Raw genomic sequence first — 25,226 nt, forward strand, 5'->3', positions numbered from 1 at the left:
CATGGAGTAGAAGGTGTTCACATTCAATCTGTTTAGTGGACTCCACAGGGCATGTCAAGGGCTATTACAATCCCAAGACCGTATATTTGACTCTCCCCTCCCTCTTTCCTGCCCAGGTACTAACTGAGACTTTTTCTGGAAACTAAAACAATCCTTTGCAAAGTGAAAACTAACTCATCTTGGCTTGTGGTGCACATGATTTATAAATAAAGTTGGATTTTATATACCCACTGGCCTACAGAGGACCGTTTTAGCTGAACAGTTGTGAATGCCACATCTGACATGATTCTTGGCAGTGCAGTGCGGGTATAGGGGAGTTCTTTTTGCCTCTGTTGCTCTGGTCTCTACACAGTGATGGATCATTCCTTGAGACGTCTTATATGGCCTGATACAGGAAGGCAGAGCTGCTTTTCACTCTTTGGACAGCCTACTGGGGGCTGATGGTCTATGCCTCAGGGACCCCTGCGAATCCCCAGTAAAATCAACATCTGCCTTTCTGGTGCAGCTTGTTGGGACATGGGCTACATCTACAGATATGAGCTGTACCCTACTCCAGCACTCCCATGTAGGCCCGGTGCTTGCAGCATCCTGGAGTGGGTACCTAGAAACAACTGCCATGGATGGGACAGCAAGGGGAAGGAGAAGCAATAGACTTTGAAGTCAGACCTAATCACTGGTTTCAAATCCTAGACGTATCATTAACTACTTTTGACCAGTTACTTTAACCATTTGGAGCCTAACTTTTCCCACCTGTAAAATGCTGAAAAGAATGCTTTCCTTGCGGGTTGCTCTAAGGATGATAGATGTCATATATCAAATACCTAGTACAGAATGGTTGCCCGGAAGAGCTTACCAGATTATAGCCCTTGGTGGTGGCAGTATAGTTATTATAATTGGCTTTTAAATTATAAGAAAGGTCACAGAGGTTGTATCAGGCACTGGGAAATAACTGATTTCCAATAAATGGATTCCTTTGGCTTTCTATGAAAAATTCTGTACAAGAGCAAAGAATCTTTCAGCCTCATCACTAGAAAGTAGCCCACAGTGAAGAGAAGTGACAATGAGTGACAACACAGGATAAGAAAATGCTTTCAGAACTGAACTTTGGGCTGGCATACATCACCTAAGATCTCTGACAACATTCCTCTCATCACATAAACTGGAGATGATCATTCTGACCATCTTACTAGGTTGTTTAAAATTCAGAGTATCCATGAACACCCCCGAAAATCTGTAAAGCACTGTGCAAAAGCAAACATGATTTTCAGATGCAACCCCATTTTTTCATGCTGGTCAAAGTAGACACAAATATCCCAACCATCATTACAAACATAAGAAGGAAGCCTTTTGGGGACATTCTTACAGAGCACAATAAGCAAAAACTCTGACATCTCAGCAGCTCCTACTGCCACTAAGCATCTGTAAAATACTTAGCTCTCTAACCTGGCTGCACCACAGAATCACCAGGGACCTATTAGCAAATACCTATGCCCACACTTCACCCGTAGAGATTCTGACTTAATTATTCTAGAGCAGGGTCTGTTTCTTTCTAACGTGACCTTATGGGAAGACAGGACTGAGAAAATTCATCTAGAAGTGGTTCTCTGCTGGAGCTGATCCCCCCCCCCCACAACCTGACCCCTCTCTGGGGGACATTTGGTGACTTCTGGATATATTTTTGGTTGTCATAAGTGGGAGCTGGGTGCTTCAGGCATCTGGTGGGGTAAAGGTCTAGGGTTCTGCTAATAGCCTTGAATGCCCAGAACAGGGTCCCAGAGCAAGGAATTATTTAGTCTCAAATGGCAAGAATGTATGCTGTTGAGAGGGGCCACCAAGAGGACTGGTTCAAAACAATCAGTCACTGATTGCACCGCACAAAATGGCTCGGCAATATTTCTGGTCCCTCCTGCTCCCTTCTCTCCAGAATGTTGTCACTCTGCCATCATGAGCTGGGGTCTATTTCCCCTCCTCCTTGAAATGGAAAAGGTCTTCATGATGGCCTCAATGAAAAGAATGCAGCAGAAGAAACACTGCCTGCCTCCTTAGACTTCATCACAAAAAAAAAAAAAAAAAAAAAACATGGAGATATATATCACATCTACTTTATCCATTCATTAATCAATGGACACTTGGGCTGCTTACATATCTGGCCATTGTAGATAATGCTGCTATATATACATTGGGGTACATGTACCCTTTGAATCAGTGGTATATATACACAGTGGAATGTTACTCAGTAATAAAAAGGATGAAATATTGTCATTTGCAATGATGGAGCTAGAGAGTATTACAGTAAGCAAAATGAGCCAATCAAAAAAGGACAACTGCCATATGATTTCACTCGTGTGTGGAATTTAAGAAAAAGAAAACAAATAAGGAAAGAGAAAAAAAAGAGAGGGAGGCAAACCAAGAAATATACTCTTAGAGGACACACTGTTGGTTACCAGAATGGAGGTGGGTGGGGGCATGGGTGAAATAGGGGATGGAAATTAAGCAGGGCACTTGTGATGAGCATCAGGTGATGCATGCAAGTGTTGAATCACTATATTGTAGACCTGAAACTAATATTTCACCGTATGGTAACAAGAATTTAAATAAAAACTTAAATATATGACTTTTGCTTGTCTTTCTCTCTCAGGGTAGGCACCTTGGCCACCCTGAGCCAACAAGTATGAAATCTGTCTTGAAGCTGCCATGTTGGTGTAGAGAGACCCTATAACATAAACAGCCCCCAGCTGTTTGTGTCTTCCCAGTCTTGGCACCAGGCATGTGTGAGTGAGCCTTCAGATGATTCTAGCTCCACCTTCCAGTTGCCCTAGGTAAAGCCAAGTAGAACAGAGGCCAGGTGTCTGCCCAGACTGCAGGTTCATTAGCAAAGAAGTCAGGTTCTTTAGCAAAGAAAATGGTGCAAAGGTTTTGGTTCTACAGGGAATGTATGTTTGTTTGTTTGATATGCAGCAATATAGAGTCAGAAGGAAGCCCACTACAATTCTGTGAAAGATCCGTGGCAGGCTCCCCTTGACTGGGCCAATGACATCAAAGTCTTTATATACTTTTACAGGGATAGGGCTATCTATATGTATTAAGCCCATGCCCAACCCTGCAACTTCCCCTCCATTTGCAATAAATATACCAGTTTACTTGAGAATTCCTCTCATTCATTCCTGTTGTATTTTCCATGGTCAGGGAAAGAGTTTCATGAGCTTTTATTATTTGCTGAAGTTTTCCATGATGGGGACAAATATAAATATTGGGAGGCCAATATATATGAATAACCACGACATTTTTATTTTGATAATAAGTAAGTCCATGGTTAACCAAACATCTTTTATTTACAAGGTTTCAAGGAGTGTGCATATAAACATAGAGGGGAAAAAATATCCTTCAAGTCTTTGAAAGTCTTATTGCCAAAGGAAATGTTCTGCAAACAGAATAGACAGAATGTGCTCAAGTGTCCTTGCTCTAACCAAGGTTCAAACACGTGAGAAGCTAAACCATCAGGTTTTGCGGATGGATCAGAGGTGCAGGATGAACACTGAGTAAGCACCTACTGTGTGCACATACCAAGCTGCACAGTTAGCATGAGCTTCCATTTAATCCTCTCAGAACCCTGGAGGGTGGCCTATCATCCTCTGTTTCCTTCTCTTCTCTCTCTCTCTTTCTCTCTCTCTCTCTCCCTCCTCCCTCTCTCTCCAGACAATGCCATTTACTCCAAGTAAAACTAAAAACTACACATACATAAGCTCCAAATATCGTTGATTCAATGTAGGTTAAAATCAGAGTAAAGGGACGCCTGGGTGGCTCAGCAGTTAAGCATCAGCCTTCGTTCGGCCCAGGGCCCAGGAGTCCCAGGATCGAGTCCCACATGGGGCTCCCTGCAAGGAACCTCCTTCTCCCTCTGCCTGTGTCTCTGCCTCTCTCTCTGTGTCTCTCATGAATAAATAAATAAAATATTTTTTAAAAATCAGAGTAAAACCCAGGATACATAAATTTGCACTAGCAAATAATAATTTGAAGTGGTTGACACAAGGGCTTTGAGACAAAGGTAGGCACTAACCTTTAACGTAGGAGTGAGTGAAAAGGCATAGAAACCAAAACAGCTGTAGACAGGTGGGAAAGTCCCTCTCTCAAAGCCAAATCTATACTTAATCTGTATCCCACATCATGAAAGTGAGGATTTTCTTTGCAAGAAGTTCTCCTTGTAAGATATTTTTTTTCCCCAAACCTCCATCGTTAATTGTGGAAAAAAAAAAAAAAAAAAAAAAAAACTCTTAATCTTAAGAACATGATGCTAGGGATCCCTGGGTGGCGCAGTGGTTTAGCGTTTGCCTTTGGCCCAGGGCGCGATCCTGGAGACCCGGGATCGAATCCCACGTCGGGCTCCTGGTGCATGGAACCTGCTTCTCCCTCTGCCTGTGTCTCTGCCTCTCTCTCTGTGTGACTATCATAAATAAATAGAAATTAAAAAAAAAACAACATGATGCTAGTTTTTTGGATGGATGATTGGCCGGTGGGTTAGTTGGTTGCACAGGAAATTGTTTTTACTCTTTGTATGTCAGTTTCAAAAATATTGGCTTTATTCATAAGCTTTGTAATAGTCAACCCTTTGCTATGAATGTGCTGATCTTATAATAAACACAACCAGCTGTGGGAAAGTGTAAATCTCTTAAAAGAGGCTAGCTTCTTTGCCCAGATCCTCTGCTTCTTTCCTTGCATAAATTAAATTAAAAATGGTACTTATAGCAGAAATATTTTAAATCTCTATATAAAAATTTTGATTTTTCAAAACACTCAGATGGCATCTACTATTTCCTCGACATACCAGTCCAGGGGCTGCACATTTCTCCCCCAGACCATTCCAGTAATCTTCTGTCAGCTGTCCTATCTCTAGCCTCCCTGACAATCCATTTTTCATCAATGTGGGGTTTGCAAATTGCTGAGTAGATCTACCCCAATGACACATTCCAGAACTGGGGGAATAACCACAGGAGGGTTTGGGGATCCACTGAGTCTTCTGTGAGAGGGACCTGAGCTAAATCTCCATTGATCACCTAACCTCCATGGGCCCTTACTCTGCCTGGTGGGCGACAGAGATGTTAAGGTCTCCCAGAATTAGAGCCAGTTCAGAGCCAATGTCTCGCAATCTTCAAAAAGTATCATTATTTCCATTTCCCCAGTGCACAATTGGAAAGATTGTGAGAAAGAATGTTTTTGGTAGTGTACCAGGATCCATCCTCAAAGAGACTCAGCCTCTTCCTCATTCAGGGGTTTTGGGTCTGCAAACTGGCTCAAGTCTGGAAATTGACATGATGCTGCTTTTATGATACAAGTTGGAGTTTTGTTCAATTTACCCAGAATTTTTCTGCTTATACGGAACATGAGTACACTTCCTGCCTGTTTCACTTCTGGAAACACCACAGTCTCCACGAATCAGACTGTTCTAATTTCTTCTCTGACCCTGCCAAACTCATTACACTCATTAGCCGGACAAAAAGTTCCAAGGGATTCTGTACATGGTCACCTTGCCTCTTCAAAGTATTCAAGGATGATAATTTGCATATCTCTGTTGCCACATCACACCATGGATGGTCAGTGTTCTCTTTACTGGAATGGTCAATCATGTCTATATCTAATCAGATTAGAGAGCCATTTCCAGAAGCGCCACAGCCCATTCTGATTCTCATCCTTAAGATTCTGTTCCTCTAGAACCACTCCCAGTACGAAAACCACTGGGGCAGCTAATCCTCCTAAATCACAGATCCCACCTCATCATTCCCTTCCTCAAAGGCATTTGATAGCTCCTCATTAAACAAGTCTCCATTGCCTGTGGACTCAGACCTATTGATATAAATAACACACACACACACACACACACACACGGCCAACCAAAGCAGGTACACACACACACACGTGTGTGTGTGTGTGTGTGTGTGTGTGTATTCCTAGCAGTGAATTTCACCATCATTAGTATTTATTTTCATGGTGGTAGGTAAGTACTTACTGAGCACATATTTTGTGTCAGGCTCTAGGGCCCAGAGTGGCCCTACTTTCAGGAACTGACACTGAGAATTCAGGGCCTAAAGAAAAAGTAGTTCATAAATCAAATGTTCTGCCTTGATGTTCACCTCAAACTCACACATAAAACAATTAAAGGATAATTTTCCATGACAGCAGAGTAATAAATACATCTCCATGGACGAGATGCCTATGGATGAGCTGCCATGGAAATTCAGCTCAAAATTTATTCTAATGAATCTACCCCCTGGGACATTGCTCTGTGTCTGCCCCATAGTTCACGCAGACCTCAAGCTCCAGGGGTCTCTTGTTAGGTTCTAAATTACTGTCTTAAGAGTAGGACTCCCTGAGTTGTCTGTCCACTGCAAATGGCAAGAAAAACTAAGAGCCAATAAAATACATGCCAAGCAACTAGACCCTTCCAGGAAATCAAAATTCTGAAGGCAAAAATGGAACTCTTGCATGAAAATGGGGCTTTCTTTTGGTCAGCATTAAGGTGGGAAGAGTCCATCTTTAGTCCACCAATTTAAGGAGTATTTTTGTAATTGTGGAGAAACTTTGGTGTCAATGGACAAATCCAGGCAGAGGAGGATGCCATTGGTTTGCCCTATGTGTCACCAGTATTAAATGCAAGGAAACAAGGCATTGAGATGCCAACAGTGGTTGTCACTTGAAAACATCAACAATCCTGAACTACCTACCTTTACAGTTATTTCTTTGAGTGATTTTTTACTTATAAATGGAAAATACATTGTATTACCTGAAAGGGGATTAAAAAGAAATGTGAATTCATTCATCAACTACCTAAAATCTCAGAGGCAGACTTCAGAGCAGCCTATTCTCCAGCTCCATCCAGTACACATCTTTGTTTTCTTCATATCTGTACAATAAGGATAACATTGGATGTGCCATTGAAAGGTTCCCTATGCTGTTTTATATTTTATATCTACTGTGTGAGCTCTAACTTTGCCTTTAGAATAAAACTCATTGATTTGTGTCAACTACACTTGCATTAAAAAAAAGCAGAACATAAAACTGCAAAAATAAATAAATTTAATTAAATACATAATACAGTTGGACATTAAGTATCAGATAGCCTCCCCCTAATTTTTAACTTTTTAAATGGACTTTAAATAAATAAAATCATTTTGCTCTGTCTCACAGTGTGCAGACAGGCCTTGCCAGAACCATCTATCCTTGAAATGTTCTGAACCACACTCTAAAAACAAGCAGTTACTTAAAGCACCAGTCTAGCATTGAGTTTCTTTATAAGGAAGTCATGGTTTTGAAAACAAAGTATTTTATTCCATGAAAAATATATCTTAGACCAGAAAAGTGGTATACAGAGTTTTACTTCTTGTTTTGTAATAAACTACCAAGAAACCATTCACATAATAATGTTGATAAGTTAGCATATATATATATATATTTCATTGTGTGCTATGCCCTGCCTGCTTTGGTTGACCATCAACCAGAGGGAATACCAGACATACGGTAATACTCAGTAGTTTTAAAAATAATAATGAAGGAAGGTTTTAACTCACAAATGGATGCATTTTCCTTGTCTTGAAAGAGACTGACCGCTTGACAGTAAGCAGGGCAGGACCTTCAACGCTAACAACATTTTCACAGACTTTTCTTCCCCAAGTGAGATAGTTCTAGATGAGTGACCCACTAAAGCACAGCACTTGAAGGAACTCACTTGCATCTTTCTGAAAGCTCAGGAAAGTGGCACAGAGGCACTCAGATATTTTTGTTACCTGTCCCAGGGACACTTCTCTTATTTTCTGAAACGGATTCATTTGATTCCAGGGAGAAAACTAACAAAATACTCTATGATTTGAGGCCTGAGTCTGGGGTGTGAGATGTTCTCTTCCGAATTCTCTTCCTTGGAACATCAAGTTCGGAGTCAAGTCTAGAGGCATCACTTTCTGTTTCTTTTTAAAAGGAAGAGATTCAAGAAGAATGAATGAGAAGAGAGGTCACAGACTGGAAGATATTGGCAAAAGACACATCTTGAGAAAGGACTGTTATCCGAAACATACAAAGAACTCTTAAAACTCAACAATAAGGAAACAATCTAATTTTAAAATGGGCCAAGCACCCTAACAGACCTTACAGAAGTTACATATTTGGTAAATAAGCATATGAAAAGATGCTCCATGTGGTATGTCATCAGAGAAAGGTAAGTTAAAACAACAAGGAGACACACCTATGACAATGGCCAAAAAGCAGAACATCAAGGACACCAAATGCTGGCCAGGATGTGGAGCAACAGGAGATCTCATTCACTGTTGGTGGGAATGCAAAATGGTACAGCCACTTTGGAAGGCAGTTTGGCAGTTTTTTACAAAACCAAACGTGTTCTTACCATACGATCCAACAATCACACTCCTTGGTATTTATCCAAAGGAGTTGAAACTTACATCCACACAAAAATCTGCATGCAGATGTTTAAGGCAGCTTTATTCTGGTTGCCAAAACTTGAAAGCAACCAAGACGTCCTTCAGTAGGTGAATGGATAAATAAACTGTGGTACATCCAGACAATGGGATCGTATTCAGCACTAAAAAGACATGCACTATCAACCCATGAAAACACATGAAAGAAATGTAAATGCACATTATTCAGGTGAAAGAAGCCCGTGTGAAAAGGCTACATACTGTATGTATGATCCAACTATACAACATTCTGGAAAAGGCACAACCTTATGGAAACAACAACAACAAAATCAGTGGTTTCTGGGGATTGGAGTCAGGGAAGGGCTGAGTGGGCAGAGCACAGAGGATTTTTTAGGGTAGTGAAACATCCTTGTATGATACTATTTATAATAGATGCATGTCATTATACATTTGTCCAAATGCATTGAGTGTATAACACCAAGAGTGAGCCCTAAATTGAAAGTAAAGTACAAATTTGGGGTGACAATGATGTGTCCACAAGGGTTAAACAATTATAACAAATGTATCACTCTAGTGGGGGTTGGAATATTGGTAATGGGGGGAGCCAGGCATGTATAGGGGCAGAGTCATATGGGAAATCTCTGTACCTTCCTCTCAGTTTGGCTGTGAACCTAAAACTGCTCTAAAAAGATTAAGTCTTAGGGGCACCTGGGTGGCTCAGTTGGTTAAGTGTCTGGCCTTGGCTCAAGTTGTGGTCTCTGGGTCCTGGGATCACGTCAGGCTCCCTGCTCAGCAGAGTGTCTGCTTCTCCTTCTCCCTCTGCCTGCTGCTCCCCCTACATGCACGTGCTCTCTTTCTGTCTAATAAAAAAAAAAAAATTAAGTCTTAAACACACACAAACATACACACACACACACACACACACAGAGGGAAGGGAAAGAAAGAAAGAACTGGGTTAGCACAGAAGAGAGGAGGCCTTGTTACCGGCCAACGTAGGACAGCTTGACCTTAAAAGCCTACAAAAAATAATTTGGCCTGAAAAAAAATGTGCAGTGTCATCACCTGGGAAGATCTAGGCCTGAATTTAGGTGGCTCCTCATTATCAAGCCATCAGTTTAGTAACAATAACAACTATTTAATAATAATAATAACAAGATATCTCAAGCACCTATTACATGCAAGGCACTGTTTTAGGAAAGTTAAATGCATTGAACTCACTGAAACCTCACATAACCCTTAAATTAAAGCCTGTTGTCATCTCCATTTTGCAGGCAAGGAAACGAAGGCATAGAGAAGCTAAGCCACTTTCCCCAAATCACCCTACTAGGAATTGGCAGAGCAAGAACTCAAACCCAGGCCACCTGGCTCCAGCATGCATGCTGCTCCATTATGTCACTGCAAATATAATTTGTGGCAAATGCTGGGAAGGATAATGTCAAGATACAAAGTAGCAAGAAATAACAGTTGTTCAGGACTTATGTAGAGCTGGTTGCTCTACCAGCTTTATCTAATTTAGTTCTTATCAAAAAAAAAAAAAAAAAAAAAAAAAAAGGTACCATTACCCTAGTCCACATACAGGAAACTCAGAGAATTTATGACTTGCCCAAGGTCACTAACTGACAAATGATATAGTTAGTGGCCAAATCATAGTGGCCAGACTCCAGGGCCCACCCCGTCATCTATGACATCATGTTACCTCTCTGTTGGAAGCAATCTATGGTCCTCTAAGCAATCTATGGGGTTGCTTGATGACATGGAAAGGAGGCCTGTCCCATGGCATGACCTCTTTTCCAAAGACCATGTAGGAAAGAAAGGTAGTATGGTGGAGCAGAATGAGTAGAGACTAAAATCAGACAGACCTGGATTGAAATCTCAGCTCCAGCAATTACTGTGTAAGCTAGAATATAGCTCTCTGAGCCTGCTTCCTGTCGTGTAAAAATGGGGTAAAACTCCTCTAACCACCATGGTGACCATGAAGGTCAGATGAGATGGCGTGTGGAAATGCTGGACCCTGGAGACCATTCCACCATCTACTGCCCCGGATCCATTTCCTTGACCACAAAGGGAGCCCCAGAAGTCCATCTCTGGTCTGGTAGTTTGCATGTCCTTCTTGGGCTGAGTCATAGTGTCTTCTTGGTAAATACTGAAAGCAAAATTGCACAAGCATGAGCTCTCCAGATTAGGACCCCGTTCCCTCAACTCCCAGCAATTGCCCTGGGAGCCATTAGTAGCTCCAACTGTACCATGACTCTATTAATGAGGTTGCCAGGCACCAGGATGGCAGAGAGACCAAGAGGGCATGAAATCATTCCTGACATTGCCAATTTGGCCTAATGGGGACCCAGGGTTTCAGCTGAGAATACCACAAAGCAAATCAATGCTTTGGAAATATTTAGATAAGTTAGGGGCTGTATGCTTTGGTTTGGGGCTTGGGGTTTGTTTTTTGCCCTTATCAAAAAAAAAAAAAAAAGGATTTTTTGCCCTTATCAAAAAAAAAAAAAAAAGGATTCAAACTTAAAAGCACAGAGCAGAATTTTTTAAATAAGAATACAATTTTAAAAGCAACTAAAATTTTGTTGGTGTTTAAAAACTTCAGGTGATAGCCTTGCTCCTCAAATCATTCCTTCTACTTGTCCATACTCAGTCTCTTCTGGTTCCCTAACGATCATATCTGACACATTAATCATTTTAAATTGCCCTTTAGTTAGGCAGAAATGGATAAAACAAATTTTAAAAGCTTCCAGGAGCAATTCTTTATTGCAGATGTTTTCTTTATTTTATATCCCAACCTTATTTATAGTGGCTTTATATCAGGGCTGGCAAACTACAGCCCACAGGCTAAATCCAGCCCTTTGTCTTTTTTCATAAATAAAGTTTTATTGGAACAAATTATGCCCATGTGTTTGTGTGTTGTCTATGACTTCTTTTGCACTACCAAGGCAGAGTTGAGTGGTGGTGACAGACTATCTGGGCCTGCAGAGCCTAAAATATTTAGTATCTGGGTCTTTATGGAAAATGTTACCAACACTGCTTTAAAAAAAAAAAGATGTATTTATTTCAGAGAGAAAGAGAGCATGAGGGGACAGGCAAGGAGAGAGAGAATCTGAAGCAGACCCCATGCTGAGCATGGAGCCCAACTCAGGGCTCAATCTCATGACCCTGAGATCAGGACTTTGAGATCAGGACCTGAGCCAAAACCAAGTCAGATGGTTAACTGATTGTACCACCCAGGCACCCTTGCCAGCACTTGCTTTAAAGCAAGTACTAGGGAAAAGAGTTACATAAGATATTTCATAGCACTTATCTCTACAGTAATTAAGTAAGTCTCTGTGTTTGTTAATGCCTGTGTGTTCTGCTGTGTGAGTCCCTTGAGAGGCAAAGACTATGTCAATCTGATTCAATATTTTCTCCCCAAGGCTGAACATAGAGACTGGCACACAGTATACATGCAACAAATATTTGTTGAATTAATAAACTAAGTTGCTAGATAGGTTTTGAGTTCTTGAATGTTCTTAAGAATATGACTTACATGAAGTTCTCAAAAACTGTATGTTTGGTAAATAATCAACTGCATGGACTTTACATTTAGAAGTGGATATGTTTGCAAGATGTTTAATAATCAAGACAAACCCTTGTCTGTATTATGATGAATCTCTTGTATACCACGCCATTGGTGCCCTTCCTCTCTCTAACTTAAAATCCTCTTTGTCTCATGTCCTGATATCTGACACTTTGACTCTGATGGTGCCAGTCTCATTACTGACTTGCAAAGCTGGTCCTCCATCCTGTGGAATCCATCTGTCCTTCACAGTGTGGTTCCCAATGGCCTGCAGGGGTTCTAGGGGTAAGTTCAGTCCAGCATGCATCCCCAAGGTACATGGGTAGTCAGCCCAGTAACATCTACGTACAAGAGAAACTGGTAGCAGATGCCACTGGATTCTAGAAGGACACAGAGAGGGCTAAGTGGAACAGGCCTTCTGGCCTACCACTCACAAAATGTGTTTGTCATTTGGATATTGGATATTGGATATTGTCATTTGGATATGTTTGGAGATGGCTTAATATGAAGATGAGAGAGGTCTGACTCTCAAAAAGGCAATAGGATTTGGAAAAAGAAACAAGAACTTGAGAGTCAGACAGACCTGAGCAGGGGTTCAAGCTCCAGTACTTACTAGCTGGGTAAACTTGAGCAAATTAATTGTCTCTGAGATAAATTTACCTTAAAGACAAATGGATGTAAAGTGAGAACATTGCAAAGGCATTGTGATTGATTTAAGGCACCCAATTGTGACAGGTGCTATACAAATTTTATTGCTCTTTCCCCTTCATGATTTAACACCACAAGAGAATGATCTTTGGAAATTTCTACTTACCAAGCATTCCTTTTTTGGAACTGGACAGACACATGTCCTTCTCTGCACTGGGCAGGACGAAACTCACCACGAACACCTCCACTCCATCAGCCATCAGAGCCAAACCCAAGACAAAAAAGAGGATCCACTGGAAACGTCCATGGCCACACTCATCAATGATGGTCTCATACTGGTGGGCCAACTGCTCCTCATCTTCCATCCTCTCGGCCATCAGGTCAGCCTGGCCCCGAAGGCCATCCGCCCTGGAGGGCGCCATCTTGGCCTGCTTGGCCTTGACATCATCTGGGTGAGGGATGCCCTGGTACTCGCCCTCATAGATCTCATCCTCCTCGTCATGGCCTTCTGTAACATCACTCTGTGCATCCTCCTCTGGGTTGGACTCATTGCCACGATAATAGGCATCATTGGGGGCATAGCCCTCATAGTTGTCCTGATACTTGTAGTCATCCATTCCTTGGTTCCGGGACTGTCGGGTCGCCTCTCGAGCTATATCCCTTGCACCGTGGTAAAGGTTTGGGCTATTTCGATAACCATCATCCATCGTATGTGCAGAGGTGTAAATGAAGAAACTGTTTGTGTGACTTCTTGGTTGATTCTCCCTCTTATCTCCCAAACAGAGTAGATTTATCCAAAAACGATGTAAGTATCCTTTTGCATTCGATGTCTATTGGAAGTCTTTGGAAAGTTTCAAATTCTGGTCTGGTCTCCTTCAGTGACCCAGCAGTGTTTTGTTTTGTGGGGGAAATGTTGATTAGAAATGGGGCCAGCTGTTTTCCTTGACAAGGAGCCCACAGGACTTGGCAGCTTGCTGGCAGGCCTGATTTGTTCTGCTACTGAAGGTTATGCCCTGGGAGTACAGAGAAGAGAGAGAGGAAGTGTTACAAAATGCAGAAATTATGAGAAAATACTCTCAGAACTAAATATGTTTACTAATGCCAGTGCTTCACGTGTTAAGTGGAAGAAATCTTGATTAGACATTTGGATTCGTATCAAATGAATAAAGACTGAATCAGTGAGACAAAGTGGAAGGAAAAAAAGAACAGTGGTCAGAGAAGCCCTTAGTGGTATTGATTAATCTATGGAAGGGGTCAACTCTTACACAGGAAGGAAATAGAAAGTGGGCAAAGGAGTCTCAATATAAGACAATTTGTGTTACTTTTTTTTTTTTTTTTTAGATTTTATTTAATTATTCATGAGAGACACACAGAAAGAGACAGAGGCATAGGCAGAGGGAGAAGCAGGCTTCCTGTAGGGAGCCTGATGTGGGACTTGATCTGAGGACCCAGGGATCATGACCTGAGCCAGAGGCAGACACTCAACCACTGAGTCACCAGGTGCCCCATGTGCTACTGGTTTTCTGTTAGAATTTATCAAGCCTTTGGCAACAGGACACGTTTATTACAACTCAGCTTCTGTTAAGAAAATGCCGGCTTTTCTAACTTTGTTACGAAGTGCCTATACGATTTTACATCTAGAAAGGTGTGGCAAACATCAAGGACCGTTTCTCCGAAGGCCCAACTCACTTGGAGACTCAGCACTGTGGGTCAAGGACCACTGTGACCTTGAACTTGGCTGGAAAAGCTGCTGAAGGCTCAGAGCCAGAGAGCTTGATTCCACCACGTCAGACCTGTGTGACCATGCTCACGTCTCTCTGAGCCTCCATTTTCTCATCTGTAAAATGGGGATAACAATACTAGCTAACTCATAAGGTCGTTCATAAAATGCTTGGGACAGTATCAGACCTGAGTGGGAAACACTATTTAAGCCTTGACATTGTCATTCTTTTTTTTTCTTTTTTTCTTTTTTTTCTAGTCTCAGTTGTGGAAACCAGGACCTAGTGCTATCAGAGCCAAAGTCAATCTCCGTGGCCACTTGCTACAGAGTGACTGGCACATTCTGTCCCAATCACATCCTTTCAAAACACAGCTCTTATGAGGTTTGGAGCCACCACCACATGAAGTGTACCATGTGCCAGAAACTGTGCTAAAATGTGCCACATCCCTTCTCCCTAATTCTCACAATGATCAAAACAAGAAGAAAATATTTGTACTTTATTTTACAAATAGAGAAACTGTGGCTCAGATGGAGTTAGGTCAAGATCAAACAGCCAGGAGTCAACGCCAGACCTGCTGATTCCCAAAGTCAATTCTTTCCATGGCACCCGTGCTTCCCAAATGCTATTCAGAGGGACTGTCACATTAAATCACCTGGAGGACTTCAGAATACAGATTCCCAGCACACACAGAGGGGCTGGTTCAAGCTCAGGAGTCCAAGTTTTCACACAGCTCCCCAGGGCAACACGGAGCCCCACCTGCTCCCTGAGCAGCCCTCAGGGGCAGAGGCAAGGCCCATCCCATACACCTGACCCCACTTTAGCTCTCTCTGGCTGCCAGACACCTTCACTGGAACTGCCAGAAACCCACTCCCCAGGTCAACCCACCTGCTGTCATATATACATGCCATCAACCTTTACAGGTCAACCTGTTCCATCTGAAATCCACACTGATCTGTTGCCACATTCAGCAGATGCCACCCCACAATGGACAGGACACACTCATCCTCGCGATGCTGACGGCACAGCCCTGGGCCCCCTGCCCCAATGCCTACCTGCCTGGCTCTCCCCACCTTCAGCCCTGGACAGTCTCCAGCTCTGGAACTCATGTGACTCAAAACCAAAACACACTTCTGGGTGATGCCGGAGACCAGTGGTTCTCAGACGAAGGGTGGGTCCAAACCACAGCGGCTTGAGGCACTTATTAGACACGCAAACCCTGGAACCCCTCCTCCAAAGCCTCTGAACTTGCAGAGCAGTGGGTGAGACCTGGAAACCTACATTTTCCACAAACATCCCAAGGACTCCAGGGGACACCCCTCTCAGAAACAGTGTCATAGGGAGCCAGCAAGAAAGATTTACTAAGGACTGATTCTCACTTTATCTTTTCAGACTTTCACCATCTCTAGTAAATACATTTGTATTAGACCATGCTGGCCTGAACCATGTCAGATTAATATTCTAAATGTTTTTATTATATCCATTTAGGAACCACAGGAAGAATATAAATCACATGTAAACAGCATGAGAGTTTCACAGAATGCTATAAAAAAAAAAAAAAAACAGAGAAAGAATGCCAACTGCCTGAGATCTGGTGTGTTATTTCCATCCTGGGGGCTCTGCAAAAAATGTCATGAACCAGGAATGATAGATTTGCAATTCTAAAAGCACATGTGGGAAATGTCACAAGGGGCAGAGGTCCTGGGATTTGCTTTGTGGAAAGAAACAGATCTTCGTTGAAGCTGATTCCACTTATCTGATCCAGTGAAATGAACTGCTGCAAATGGCAAGCGCAGTAGAGTAGACAGGAATTGCTGTCGGGTGTTGTAGGGTTGTTTTCTCTTCCATTGAGAAATGCCAAGTTATCTCTCCAGCAAAGCTTTTCATAGAGAATATAATCTTTAATCACTTTCAGTGTTATGGGTTGAAATGTGAATCCCTAAGAAGGTATATTGAAGCACTAATCCCCAGGACCTCAGAATATGACCTTATTTGGAAATATGGTCTTTCTAGAAGTAATTGAGTTAAGATGAGATCATTAGGGTGGGCTCTAATCCAGTATGACTGATGACCTTATACAGAGGGGAAATTTGGACTCATATACTGATCTGAATAGAGGGAAGATGACATGACACCGGGAGAGTGCCACCATCAACAAGCCGGGGAATAACTAAGGCTACCTGAAGCTAGAGGAGAAGCCTGGAACAGTTTCCCTCACTGCCCTCCAAAGGAACTAATTTTGGATTTCTAGCCTTCAGAACCATGAGACAGTGAATTTCTTTAAGCCACCCACTTTGTGGTACTTGGTTATGGCAGCCCCAGCCAAGAAACTAATGAATTCAACATTAACCTAACCAGCAATAACAAAAGAAGCACGAGAGCCACTATGTACCGAAAAGCAAACTCATTTATCTTCACAGCCAGTAGTGAAGCAAAACCATTCTCTCCATTTCATGGATGAAGAAAACTGAGGGTTAGGGAGGAATAAAGAATGTGTCCAAGTTAACGTGGAGAACCGATGTCAGGGATTAGGTTTGAAGCAGGTTCACAGAGAACCTTAAAGAGGAGGTACAAGGGAGAGAGGCTGAACTCCAAAGAGATAAGTCAAGGTCACACATGGAGTTACCTGCAGAGCCAAGAGTGGCATCAAGCTTCCGATACCCTGGTTAGGCTTTGTGCACCCATCCTCCACAAAGGTCCCCCAGGACCTTTGGTGCTTCAGACATTGTGATTAATATGATATGACTTGAGCCCCATTCTCAAGACATCCACCCCTCATGGAAGAGTTAGAAAGAACAATGCAGTAATAAAAATGACAATCTTAATTATTAATAATATTATCTTTTATTTATCAAATACTTGCCTTGTGGCTTTGTGCTAGGTACTATGCTAAGTGTATCATATGTATCCTGAATTTTTAACCAGGACAACAACCCTACGAGGCAAGGAGTATCATTACAAACTCATTTCACAGTGAACAAGACTAATGCTAGGACATCACAATCGTAGGCTCTCCCAAGGTGGTTCAGAAGAGGGACGGGTTGTTTATGCGCTGGGATGTGCTAGCATCCTAGAAGCTGGGGACTGTCAAGGGCAGGAAAGGGCTCAGAGAAGCCAGAAGGGAGAGGAGGCCATTGCACACTGGAGAACAAGGATCAGTAAAGTTATGGAGGAGAGCATGGCTTAACTTGTTTGGGCAGCAATGAAGCACCTGCCTATAGTGGATGATCCTAGAAGGGAGGCTTACAGGCGATACACTGGGGGAGGGAAGATCAGTCAGTCTGCACACCCTGCTCTGGGACTGAGAATTTTCCTCTGAGCAAAGGGAGCCATGACAGTTGTTGAAGTGGGCAGAGCAGTGTGTCACGCAGAGCAGGGATCTAGAAAGATCTCCCTGGTGGGGATACGTGGCCTGGTTTCTAGGAGAAAACCTGTGAACAATGAAAACTAAGTAGAAGTTTTCATGGAGGGGAGGAGTAATAATCCAGAGGTGAGGTTAGGCCAGGATAAAGGTGGGGGCCATGAGAAGAGGAGGACAGATATGAGGAGACTCCCACAGGAGAGTAAGTGCTACATTTCCTGTCAGCTGAGAAGGAGAAGATGAGGTGACTAGGATGGTGGTGACTCTAGGGAGGGGTGCAAACTCTAGCCAGGAAATCTTTCCAGAATGCTCCAGTTGCTGTATAATGAAAACAAACAAAAATATTTTTCCAGACATCTTTCAGACTGCCTTTCTGGTGGGGTGGTGGGACACAGAGCAGAGTGGTTCAAAAGCACAAACCGGTGTCAGAGGGCCCCAGTCCAAGTCCTGACTGCCACGCCCTATGACCTGGGCACAAGCTCTTAACCACTCTGTGCCTCAATTTTCTTATCTGTAAAATGACTATAAAAGTACCCACTTGAGATAACCCATGAAGAGCGCTCAGCCTGGTGCCTGGCGCAGATGTGATTGATGTAAATTTGATATAATTACCGTTGTTGTTGCTGTCATTATGATCATTATCTGACTGCGCGTTGACAATTAAAATGTAGCCAGGATCTCAGCTTGAGCCCAGCCCAGCTCTGCTTGAGATGTGGGGGTCCATCTGGGCCATGCTGGGGAACCAAATACAAGAGAAAAACAAACTGACATTTAGCTCCTCCTGAAAACCACTGCTCTCAGATGTATGCCAGCCCTAACCACGTCAGCCTCTTCTCTCACCTCTCACATTCTCTGAACCTCGGGGTCTGTGCTATTCGACTCAGCATCACTGTGTGGTAAACCCTTGCATGTAATTAAATATCACGAAGAACAAAGCTAAAAATAATATTATAATAAAATGATGTAATGCTTCCCAAAATGTGTGCTCTAGAATGTTAGGCCTTTCATAAGCCCATTTCAGGAGGGGTGAGGGGAGGAGGGGGAGAGAATTGCAAGAGCAAATAAGTTTAGGAAACATGGCATATCCTATTCACCATTCTCTTCTGGAGATTAAAACTGTACATTTCTATGTTAAAGTCTGTGAAAGGGATGCCTGGGTGGCTTAGCAGTTAAGCGTCTGTCTTCGGCTCAGGGCGTGATCCTGGAGTCCCGGGATCAAGTCCCATATCGGGCTTTCTGCATGGAGCCTGCTTTTCCCTCTGCTTATGTCTCTGCCTCTCTCTTTCTGTGTTTCTCATGAATAAATAAATAAAATCTTAAAAAAAAAGAAAACTCTGTGAAAGACCTAAATAGATATCTATTTAATACCACAACGAGCTGTACCACATACCCATTGGAACAACTCCAATCAACAGACAGACAATAGCAAGGATGGGCTGGGATGTGCTGAATCAGAACCCTCAAACATTGGGGCTAGGAATGAAGAATGGTTCATCTCCTTTGGAAAACAGTTTGGCAGTTTCTTAAAATGTTAAGCATGCACTTACAAAATAAGCCAGCAGTTCCATCCTAAGAATCTACCTGGGAGAAATTTAAAAAAAATAAAAAACAAACATATGCCCACTCTAAAGACTAATACAGGAATGCTGATAATAGTATAATCTATAATGGCCCCAAACTGGGAACAATACAAACATCCATCACAAAATGTGGTATATCCAGGCAATAGTATAATCATCAGCAATAAAAAAGCACAAGGTACTGATACATACTACAACATGGATGAACCTCAAAAACATTATGCCAAGTCAAAGAAGCCAAACACCAAAGGCCTTATATTATAGTATTCCATTGATATGAAATGTCCAGAACAGACAAAAATCCATAGAACCAGAGTGCAGATTATTGGTTGCCAAAGCGAGGGGTGGAAGTGGGGATTGACTGTAAGTAAACTTCAGGAAATTTGGGTTGGGGGAATGACAGAAATGTCTTAAAACTGGATTGTAGTGATGGTTGCACAGCTTCATAAGTTTATTAAAAAACCATTGAAATGTACACTCATGACTGGATTTAATGGTATATACGTTATACCTCAATAAAACTGGTGTTCTTTCCCTCACCAAAATAAATCCATTTAACTTGTTGAAATCAGTGTTTCCCATAATCACCAACTCTTTTTCCTTGGAACCTGTGTTAACATCCATGGAATCCAGGCTTTTCTGAACAGTTACACACTGATTTTGTGCCTATAGTTGTAGGTATATTCATCCTATGATTTTCTCGTGTCTTGAAAGCCCACTTGGTGAGCATCCCAAAGTCTACTTGCATGTGGGACCAAGAGCTTCCTATTGGAAGAGAGAAGTGGGGAGCACAGCCTGGTCACAGCCCAATGGGTCACAACTGGAGGAAATGCGTAACTCAGATTTTTCACTGGATTCAGTCAAATCTTGGTGATGTATCAAGAGCCTGGAATGTAGCAACTTCAGCGCAAGCAATAACAAAGGATGGTCCCCGTAGTAAAGATACTAATGTCCTCAACACTCACCCCTGGAAAGCTGGGCACACTCTCTGGCCCCATTGGCAGGAATCACCAGTAGCTGTACCCTCAAGTGCAATTGGCTTTGAAGGGAGATTCACTCTAGTGAGCCAGGGCAGAAGAAAATGGCAGACAACCTAGACCAGAAGGACTAATACACCAAGTCATGAGCTAGACTTGAGCACCCCTGAAATTATTTGGCAGGAATTTAGGGGGAACTGAGGCATATAAAGGTTTGTGAGTAAATGTTATTTGAGAATCTTGCTGCAATCCTATTTACATGAACAAGAGGTAGGGTAGTCAACAAACTCCAGTGGGTAGTAATCAGATGTTCAATGGGTCAGTTAGCTTTGCAGGCACCTCTTCCTTAAGTTCCCATCCTAATTGTGTAAGTCATATCAAAAATGAGTGCTGAGAGAGGTCAGGAGGACTCAGTATAAAACATTGTAAGCTGGGTAAGAGAAAGATCACCAGATCACAGGATAGAGAACCTGAGTTAAAGTCCTATCTCTTAGGGCAGCCCGGGTGGCTCAGCAGTTTAGCGCTGCCTTCAGCCCAGGGCATGATCCTAGAGACCGGGATCGAGTCCCACATTGGGCTTCCTACATGCAGCCTGCTTCTCCCTTTGCCTGTGTCTCTGCCTCTCTCTGTGTGTCTCTCATAAATAAATAAAATTTTTAAAAACAAAACAAAACAAAAAAACAAAGCATTATTTAGAACATCAAACCTGGAAAACAAGCATATATTAAATAATGGGGAATAGGTAAATAAATGTTCACATACTCATACAGTTAAATATTACCATGTTATAAAAATTATGTTCTTTGAAAGACTTATTAAAAAAAAGAAGAAAATGATCGCACTATAATAGTAGGGGAAAATGCTAAGCAAATCATATATTCATATCATTTTACCAGTAGTTTCCATAATATTATATATTACAAATATGTATTTTTATTATGCAAATGTCTCCAGCAGGGTGATTTGTTAAGATGTTAATGTTTGCCTGGTACTCCCTGAAATGCTAATTTTCTCCCTCTTGGCTCCTCTGTGTGCTAAAGGCAAGTAATGTTTTCCATGGTGTGGTCCTCAAATCACCTGCAGGAGAATCATTTTGTGCCAGATAAATACAGATTCCTGGACCCCATTCCAAATCTTCTGAAACAAAAAGGGGACAGAAATCTGTTTTGCTAGCAAGTTCTCCAGGTAATTTGTGCTTACTCAAGGTCAAGAATCTCTGCCCTATGTTCTTCCTTCCTCAGGAAGCAGGTGACATTTATGTGTGTTATCGATTCAAGGGCAAGACCAAAGAAGGCTCCTACCCAGTCTTCACACAATTAGGCCCTCCAGGAGCTAAGCTAAAAGGGAAGACAACAGGTACTGGTGTTTTGACATGTAGATGAGGTGCCCAAGCTCTGGGACAGGGGAACTCTAAGAAGTAGGAAGTGAGTTCCCTGAGAGGAGACCCCAGTCCCTCTTGTAGGCATCACTCTGGATGGGGAAGAGCTGGGGACATCTATGGAGACTATTAACCCTGCAGCCTTGAGACCAGCCACGTGGATCCCACCCAGTCGTACAATCCGTAAACAGAAACAAGAATTGTTGAGTGGTGTCACTGTATTCATCCACACTAAAACTGCCTAGCAGATGGTGCAAAGCTGGCTCCTGTAGGCAGACCTGAGAAGCAGCAAGAACAAGGACCATGGTGGCCATAGCCACGGGCTGTGAGCCAGGCACTCCCTCTGTTCAGGGGACCACATAAGTGGTCCAGCAGAGCAGGGAAGGAAGCTTTTACAAAGAGTGATAATGGCCATCTTATCAACACTACTTGTGATTTGATGAAGAAAAACACTTTTAATGTTCTTTCTTGCCCTGGGTAATGTTATAAAGCAAATTCTTGCCCACCGCACACATTTTCAGATACCAGCTTTGCTTCTTATAAGCTCAGAAAATCAGAGCAAGTTATTTAACCTTTAGGCTGCAGTTTCTTCATGTGTGAAATGAAAAGAATACAGATTTTTATTCATTGGGTTGTTATGAGAATTAAATGAGTCAATATGTTCAGAAACATTTGATAAGAGCTCAGCAAAAATAGCTATTGTTATATCAATGCCCAACACATAGATCTGCATTTCTACATATTTATTAACCTCTGCAGCAATGCATAACAGGGCCAAAATGACAATAAGAGCCTTACCTTCACCCTACTACTTGAGCAGCAAATCTGCAGCCTTTGAGGTGAGACCTTCTGGATGTTTAGCACTCCACTCTGCTGCAACCCTGCTCTGAATCCCCACCCCCAACCCTCACTCCCAGACCAGGGTCTTGACCACCTCTCCCCACCACCCTATGTCAGCTCCCTTCTCTGGGGATCCTGACCCTGACCCACATCCCTGTAGTCATGAGCTAATATTGTGCTCCTAAATGATTGATGCCTAAGGCTGGCATTTCCCAAAGTGGAAGATGCTATATCTTTTGTGGGACCTGACATCATTTCAAAAGATGTTCAAGCATAGCATTAAATACCATAGAATCACAGAGAAGAAGGGTGATTGTATTTTCAATGTTCTTTCAATCCCTTTTGATAGTCAGGGACATCAAAATCTTCTTTGGGGGACCAGTACAGCTCTACCACCTACCTGCTAACTAGTGAATTGCCCTTTTGCAACAAAGTGAGAACCTTTTGCAACAAAGTACAAACAAGATTAGCTTCTAGCTTTTAGCAGGGAACAGTGTCTGGCTGAACATCAGTAACATAAAACTGTGTTGTTTTCATTGTGTTTGTTTTTATAGTTACCCTATGGTTACAGGAGTGATATAGTTTCCTTCCTAAGTAAAGGTATTCTGTTAATAAGAATGAGTTGATTTTTTTAATTAAATGGGAGTACAGGTGATGTTTGATCTTTGCCAGTAATATGGTAAAAGTCTCAAGAATCATGCATGATTGATGGAAAACTGGCAAATACCACCCAGACAGAAAATGCCGTCTTCCAAGTAGAAGGAATGCAACATTTTCTCACTTGAGTACTAAAAATGTATCATCTCATTTAACTTCACAACACTGCAAGATGGATATCCTTATTTCTCTATTCCATAGAAGATAAAACAAGCTCAGAGAGGCTAAGGCACTTGTCAAGGTTATACAGCTAGTAAGTTCAAGAGTCAGATTCAAACTCTCCACCTATACTAGGCTTCTGCCCCCTTACCCTTACTTCCTCTCCTGCTGCCAGCTCAAAAAAAACTTACATGTGCGCAGGAATCTATTGGCTACTACTGAGAGGGCCTGCCCACCAGACAACTCAGAGCCCCCAACCCAGGTCCTTGGGATCTGGGTTCCTCTATTCTATACCAGAACATTCTTCTACCATCCCACTTTACCTTACAATCAGGCACACTCAACAACGAGTATATACTGTCCATGAACAACTGAGCACAACCCTGGTATGTTCAGTTAGAAACACACGTGCCCAAGTAAATGATCAAACTTACAAAATTATATCCTGCAAATGTGGATGGAAAATTTTCCCATTCTTCCTTCTAGGTTCTTTGACTGACCTAACAATTGACATAAGATAGATTAACAGGAAAAAAAATTTTAATTTTGTATGTAGAGGAGCACTATAAAAATATGATACTCAAGTGACCAAAGCAGGCAGCTTTTAAACCTTTTAGACAAAGAAACAATAAATTTGTGAAGAATTGACCAGATGAAGCGATTTGATCTTGGGATAGTAAATTAGTTAAGAAGTGATAAGTGTTCTTCACACAGCCCTCTTGGCCCTCAATTCCCTATGTTTGGTGACAAGGATTCCTTCTACCCTCCTGGTACAAGGAGCATATCTTTCACAAGGGGGATTTATTTCCTGCTTTCAGAGGAACAAAGGAGAATCTGAGGATCCTTCTTGCAACAATTCTTTCTTAAGTAAGCTCAATTCAAAATAGTCAATAGGCCAAGGCATCTTTTGGGGTGGCATATTCTGTTCTTCTTCGGTGATGCCAAATTATCTAATGATGTACCTGCAAGGGAGCTGATGGGTCAAGAGGGAGTGCAGGAGGATTCTGGGAGGATGGCTGGAGATAAATGTGGAAAAGAAGTTAGAGCCAGACTGGGAAGGTCCTTGAGTGACAACAAAGGGTATTCAACTAATTGATGTCTCAACACTCAAGGAGGCTAGAAGAAGATAAAAGAATGGCAGCAAGTTTTGTTTTGTTTCCTGAGAAGCAATACTTCCTTTGGAAAGAAAAGAGCTGTTAAAATTGAACCCCTTTGCTACACAGATCCACCAGGAGCCTTAGAGGACACAACACAGAGCTATCTAAGGGAACATTTATAGGTAGGTCACGTTGCTGGTGGACTTCAATCTCCCAGAGCAAGAAGAGCTATTAGAACCTGCTGCGCCTTTCAGACACATTTTTGTCCTTCCCCAAATAGATGTGATTCAAAAACAGTTCTCCTGGTTGAAAGACTGGCTTGAAGAGAAGGAACAAATAGTTTAGACAACTACACCAATAATAGAATTGAATATAACTTTGAAGACTACCATGGCCATCATCAAAGAAAGCCAGAGATCCCCTCCTTATGCGGCCCGCAGATTTTGCCAGCTGACCCTATTTGCTTTTAACTTTTGACATGAAGCCAAACAAACAAGGTCTGGAGTCATGCCCTGCGCTCCACCCCACTGACACAGCCTTGCGCATCGCTCAACTGGATTCCCTCGACACAGTCATCCCCCTTCCACGCAGCGTGGCTCAAATCTCTTAAGTAGCTTCTCAAGACCTTCAAAACACTGTCCTTAATTTGCCCTTGAAAGACCCTCATGAAAATCTATCCACCTCCCTGGCTTCATTTACTCCCTTCCTGGTAGCCCTGTCCTAGGGGATTAGCCCTACTGAATTGTCATTATGATAGTCGGTCCTGATTTCATGAGTACTTTGGTGGGCTCCTATATTACATGGTAGGTGCTGGGTGCCAGGTGCCATGAACCCC

The 25,226-nt window shown here is 42.3% G+C and overlaps 1 protein-coding gene across 5 annotated transcripts in view; it reads right to left on the reverse strand.

Annotated features, from left to right (window-relative positions):
• The window catches only part of SV2B (synaptic vesicle glycoprotein 2B), a 173,394-nt gene that overhangs the window by 58,806 nt on the left and 89,362 nt on the right, over nucleotides 1-25,226 (reverse strand). For all 5 annotated transcript variants that reach the window (XM_072798814.1, XM_072798792.1, XM_072798832.1 and 2 more), the window contains one exon: nucleotides 12,791-13,637. In XM_072798814.1, the coding sequence (XP_072654915.1) occupies nucleotides 12,791-13,331 (541 nt within the window). In that variant the 5' untranslated portion in view covers nucleotides 13,332-13,637. The remainder of the gene's footprint in view (nucleotides 1-12,790; nucleotides 13,638-25,226) is intronic.

This window comes from Canis lupus, chromosome 2 (assembly GCF_048164855.1).
Source record: "Canis lupus baileyi chromosome 2, mCanLup2.hap1, whole genome shotgun sequence".
Taxonomy (NCBI): Eukaryota; Metazoa; Chordata; class Mammalia; order Carnivora; family Canidae; genus Canis; species Canis lupus.